Source organism: Buceros rhinoceros, unplaced genomic scaffold (genome assembly GCF_000710305.1).
Source record: "Buceros rhinoceros silvestris isolate BGI_N320 unplaced genomic scaffold, ASM71030v1 scaffold19135, whole genome shotgun sequence".
Classification (NCBI taxonomy): domain Eukaryota; kingdom Metazoa; phylum Chordata; class Aves; order Bucerotiformes; family Bucerotidae; genus Buceros; species Buceros rhinoceros.
Window position 1 is genome coordinate 1 of NW_010411358.1, and position 5,019 is coordinate 5,019.

General features: G+C 51.9%; 2 protein-coding genes across 2 annotated transcripts in view; one reads left to right on the forward strand and one right to left on the reverse strand.

Annotated features, from left to right (window-relative positions):
• Positions 1–1,846: 1,846 nt before the first annotated feature.
• Positions 1,847–4,783, forward strand: RAC3 (ras-related C3 botulinum toxin substrate 3 (rho family, small GTP binding protein Rac3)). The gene is made up of 5 exons (XM_010136001.1): positions 1,847–1,944; positions 2,204–2,321; positions 2,941–3,003; positions 3,431–3,590; positions 3,708–4,783. The coding sequence occupies exons 1-5, from the start codon at positions 1,847–1,849 to the stop codon at positions 3,836–3,838; spliced, it is 570 nt and encodes a 189-aa protein (XP_010134303.1). The 3' UTR covers positions 3,839–4,783.
• Positions 4,784–4,956: 173 nt separating this feature from the next.
• DCXR (dicarbonyl/L-xylulose reductase) overlaps positions 4,957–5,019 on the reverse strand; it is a gene marked incomplete at its 5' end in the record, with an annotated part of 1,655 nt that continues 1,592 nt past the window's right edge. The window contains one exon of the mRNA XM_010136002.1: positions 4,957–5,019. This exon is cut by the window's right edge and continues 21 nt beyond it. Coding sequence (XP_010134304.1) covers positions 4,957–5,019 — 63 coding nt within the window.

Genomic DNA, 5,019 nt, shown 5'->3' on the forward strand with positions numbered 1-5,019 from the left:
TTGCTGCAGCTGCGGCCGGCCCGGCCCGGCCCGGCGCGTCCCGCCCCCTCCTTAGTTCGTAAACTTGGGTCTTCGGCTGTTGGTACCGTTGCGTTCTACCTCCGGCGGTTCGCTGTCGGGACCGCGAATAGCTGCTGGTCCCGCGTGCCGAGTCTGCCTCCTCATTATGCTGTTGGGTGCCTGCATGTCTCTATTTTTTATTGTACAAGCATGATTCACCGCAAAATCCTCCCTGGACATCTTGACGTTCACATGACGTTTTCCCATGTCTTTTGTTGTTTGTGTTCCAAGGTAAAAGCATTGCTGTTTCTTCTTTACGTGCTTCTTGTCATCCTTCGCACTCTTTTCTTCAGGCTTTTCCTATATGCCTTTTTCTGAGAACGCTTCTGTATGCAGGCGTGCAGTAGGTTTGTGGTGCTTTGTAACTTTTCCAAGCTTGTCCTGCATGTTTTTCCTCACAATTTCTGTTTGCTTTTCTGATGACCACAGCAAGCATCGAGCTGAGATGTGGAGAACTAAATGTAAACTGGTCTTAGGCAGGGACTGATCTTTCCACCTTCCTGCATGCACCATCCCCTCAAGTACAAGGTTGGAGCGGGGTCTTCTGGGTTCTAACCTGTGGGACTAAAGAGGGCAGCAGGAGCAAGAGCCGCCCACCTAAACAGCACAGCCCTCCCAGGGGGGAGCTGAGAGCACAGGGTGTTGGGAGTGGGCCTCAGCTGAAGGTTGGCAGTCTGGTGTTCTGCTTTAAGACCAAGTTGACAGTGCAGGGAATAAATGAACTCAGCTACCAAGACACTTTAACCATAGGTACACGTGGGTTTTGAGAACTAAGTGACTGTCCTCTTTGGTGGGAAAGAGGTCACGGTTCGGGAGGAAAGTCAGGCTGCTCAGTGTAGTGGTTCCTCACACGACGTCCCTGCTCTCCAGGAGACGGGACCAGATCCAAGGGAGAAGCTGGGTGCATTGCTGTAGTGGTTCTCGCTGTGCTTTGTGCCATCCCGGTGCAGGACTGTGGGTCCCATGGGGTCTCTCGCTTGCTCCTGAAGTCTCTTGCATCGCTCCCATTCTTACAGAATTGGGCAGAGGATCCCCATCTCTGCTGGTTGTTCAGCTTCGCTCAGGCACCTAACAGACAGCTTTCCCTGGCACTGGCACTCACGATCTCTGGAAGGTTCTCTGCAGTTCACAACTTTCGCAGTGGTAAATAGGTTGTTCACGCTCCCGACACTCCTCTCTTCTCGTAACTAAGCTTTTCCCTCGCGCAGCAGGGCTCACTGAAGTGCATGTGCCCAGGCTAGTGCCAGCCAGGCCCAGCCCCTGCCAGCTGCCACCACTGGGCTGACCAGTCCCACCTGCCTTCAGCAAAGCCCTGGGCTGATATTTTCGGTGATCTACACTGATGCCAGAATCTTTCCAGCTGACAGTGGTCCATTTTAAAGTTCAGTTTTGTTTGTGGATACTTATTTTTTTCCCTCTGGGTTTATTGACATTGAATTCCTGTATCTGAGTAGCTTGAATAATTCTGTGGTGTTGCCTGTTTTTTTCTCCTCACTGTTTACCCATTCTGCTAGATTATTATGGATGTGTTGAGTCCAGCACAGAACCCTGATTTATTCCCTCTCTTTTGGTTCCTGGAACAAATACATTTTGCCTGGTGTTTTGCTGAGGTTGAACAGATGGAGAAAAGGATTGGGAGTGAGCAGGGTCGGGCAAGGGACATTGTGAGTCCAGGCCTGGTTCTTCACAGCTAGAGAATTCGCTTGCCTGTCACCTTCTCGCCTAACCTCTTTTTGGGGTGGGGGAAGGGTGAGTTTCACAGTGCTTTCCTGCAGTACCCTTCTTTATGCCTGTCACTTGTACTCTCCGCAGAGCTGTGGGGAAGACCTGCCTGCTGATCAGTTACACCACGAATGCCTTTCCTGGAGAATACATCCCCACTGTGTGAGTAACGGCCTTGGGCTTCCGTTGGTTTTCGCTCCGTGTGCACGTGCCTGTACAGGGTGGTTTTGTAGGGGAGGAGAAGGCTGTCCTGACTCAGGCTGAGCTTCACACAGGAGGAGGATGCCAGTGGTGGGGCTGTGTCTGCGAGGAGGGCAGACTGTCCCCACTGGGACGTGCTACAGCATCATCTCCTTGGATTTTGTATAAAGCGATGCGTGGGCTACAAGATTGCCACTGATGGGGGGACTCTTCTTGACAGGTTTGATAACTATTCTGCCAATGTCATGGTAGATGGAAAGCCAGTGAACCTTGGCCTCTGGGATACTGCAGGGCAAGAGGATTATGACCGACTGCGGCCTCTTTCCTATCCACAGACGGTGAGTGCTGGGCTTGGACTGGTTCTGTCTGCTCCCTGTGGGAGACAGGGAGGCTCCCACAGCCTGTCAGGCTTCTTTCGTCTGAGGAAAGTCTTAAGTTCCTGCAGCTGTAACAATAATCCTGGTTCTTTAAGAAGTATCACAGCTGAATTTCTCCTAAGAGATTGTCCTGGTTTAGTCCCTGCTTTGTAATGGTGTTTGAATGGTTATGCGTGTCATGGAGAGGCTCAGGTGAAAGGAATGGCGTGGGGCTGCTGTGCAGCCGAGCCACGTGCCACATTCCCATTCTCTCTCTCGGCAGCACAGCTCACTGTTGGGCAGCACTCACAGTGTTTTCCTGGCTGTAGTGATTCCTACACGGCCTCTGCCAGGAGTGAAGCCCATAGCGCTGTTAAGGTGTTTGTGGCTGCAGAGCCCAGCGTGGTAAAAGAAGATGAAGTCCTGCACTCAAAGTCCATCCTTCCCTCTCTTAGTTTAGCACCCTCAATGGGGAAGAACTTCTTGCAGCCACAGTCCTTGCTTGTGGGGGAGGGTGTCCTCTGCAAGGCTCCCCTCCACCTTCCCTCTGTTGTCTCTAGCTGTTTCTTTCTACACTGCTGACCCTCTTGTTTCCACGCAGGATGTTTTCTTGATCTGCTTCTCCCTTGTGAGTCCGGCCTCCTTTGAGAATGTCAGAGCCAAGGTAAAGTATTCTGGGTGAAACAGTGGAAGGGAGGAACCAGTGAAGTCCCCTGCCCCATCCAGCACTACACCTGCAAGCCCAAAACTTCAGCAGTCATGTTTTGATAAGGGAAGGTCATAGTCTGCAGGTTTTAGGAGGGGCCTACCTTTTATTCGTGTGTTCTTTGGCCAAGTTTTTGCCTTTTTGAATCTGCATCTGAAAGAAGATAAGGGATGTCCTGGAAGCTGAAGTGCAGTTAAGGGAAGCACCGTGTGCAGCTGGTACTGCCTGTCGTGATTCGTTATTACGTCTGCACCAGACTCTTTCTGCAGAGCGTATACAGGCAGAGCACACTACAGGCACAAGTGTCCTGTTCAGGTGTTGTCCCCATGTCAGACAGCAGTAAAAACCTCTTTCCTACTTTCCTTATCATGCCTCTCTGTTTCAGTGGTATCCTGAGGTCCGACACCATTGCCCAAATACACCCATCATCCTGGTGGGCACCAAGCTGGACTTGAGGGATGATAAGGACACCATTGAAAGGTTACGTGACAAGAAACTGGCCCCCATCACCTACCCTCAGGGTTTGGCCATGGCTCGGGAGATTGGTGAGTCTCGTGTACTGGCAGATCTCCATGGCATTGAGCTGTTTATTGTGGAGTGGGTGCGGGACAGCATGTCCTGGTGGGACTGGAGTGGTTGAGCTGGAGCTGTCTTTCCCCTAGGGTCGGTAAAGTACCTCGAGTGCTCTGCCCTGACGCAGCGGGGCTTGAAGACGGTGTTTGATGAAGCCATCCGGGCTGTGCTCTGCCCACCGCCCGTGAAGAAGCCTGGCAAAAAGTGTACCGTGTTTTGAGGGCTGTGGCCTAGGTGCTGGCTCAGCATGTTGTCCTCTGACAGATCGCGTATTAGCTGGGTGATTCTGGAGGGGGCTGGGATGTGTAGGGCCCTTCATCATGTACGAAGTCAGTGTTTTTTAAATGTCTCTTTGATTTAACGTCAGTGTTGATGTGAAGGGGCAGCGGGGGCAGGAGACTAGCTGGGGGCTGTACAGACCCCAGGGGAGGTACAATGGGGAAGGCAAGGTAGCTTCTTGGGGCAACAGGCTGTTTTGACTCCACTGAACTCCAAGCTGAAAGAGCCGAGACATCCATCCTGTCCTGGAAACACCTGGTGAAACCTGCAGGTGGTGAAGATCCCCACGGGAGTGGGGAGGGAGCTGATACGAATGGTGCTGAATGACCAGAGCAGCCGGGAGAGTGGTAGGGTCTCCTTGCCCAGCCTGCTGTGGCCAGTAGTTAACACATCGGTGCTCTAGCAGATACGTGCCTGAGACTGTTAAAGAAACCATACGCAGCCCCGCAAGGGGCCAAAGCTGAAGAACCAGCCATTAGGTGCTTTACTGGGGACTAGCCAGACTCGGTGAGTGATACAGCTCTGTGCAATCCATGTATTTGCCTTTTTGTATGTGCACAGCCTAGGACAGCGGTGCTGCTCCCCCCATCAGTCTTTAGCAGGGCCTCCCCCCCCAAATCCAGTCTCTGCAGAGCAGGGCTGTGGTTGTTGCCTCTGTTTTGTTTTTTTCTACTAAAGACATCAAAGGAAGCAATGAGGAGTCTGCTAACTTCTTCCTTCCCTTCCCACTGAAAGTGCGCACGGGCTCTATGGATCGGGATGGAACAGGGAGAGCTTCTGAGGGTTGTGGGGGGGGAAAAGGGTTGGAAGAGACAGGTCCAATTTCTAATCATCATGTAGAGTGACAAGATAAAACCTTATTTGGTGCAATAAACATTCTCCATGACAGCGTATGTGAACTTTATTATGTCGCAGCTCTCTGGAGGTAATTTTCTGCCTCGCTCCCATACAGATTCCAGCCCTGCAAGCAAGACTAGGTGTGTGTCGTTTTCTATCCAGCTTACAGCTATGCAGTACTAGTTTGAGAATTAAGGGCAGGTAGGAAATGCAGGTGTCGTCTCAGGAGACAAGAAATCCCCCATCCACCATCAGTGAGCTGCCCGTCGTCATAGCGCTCTTATC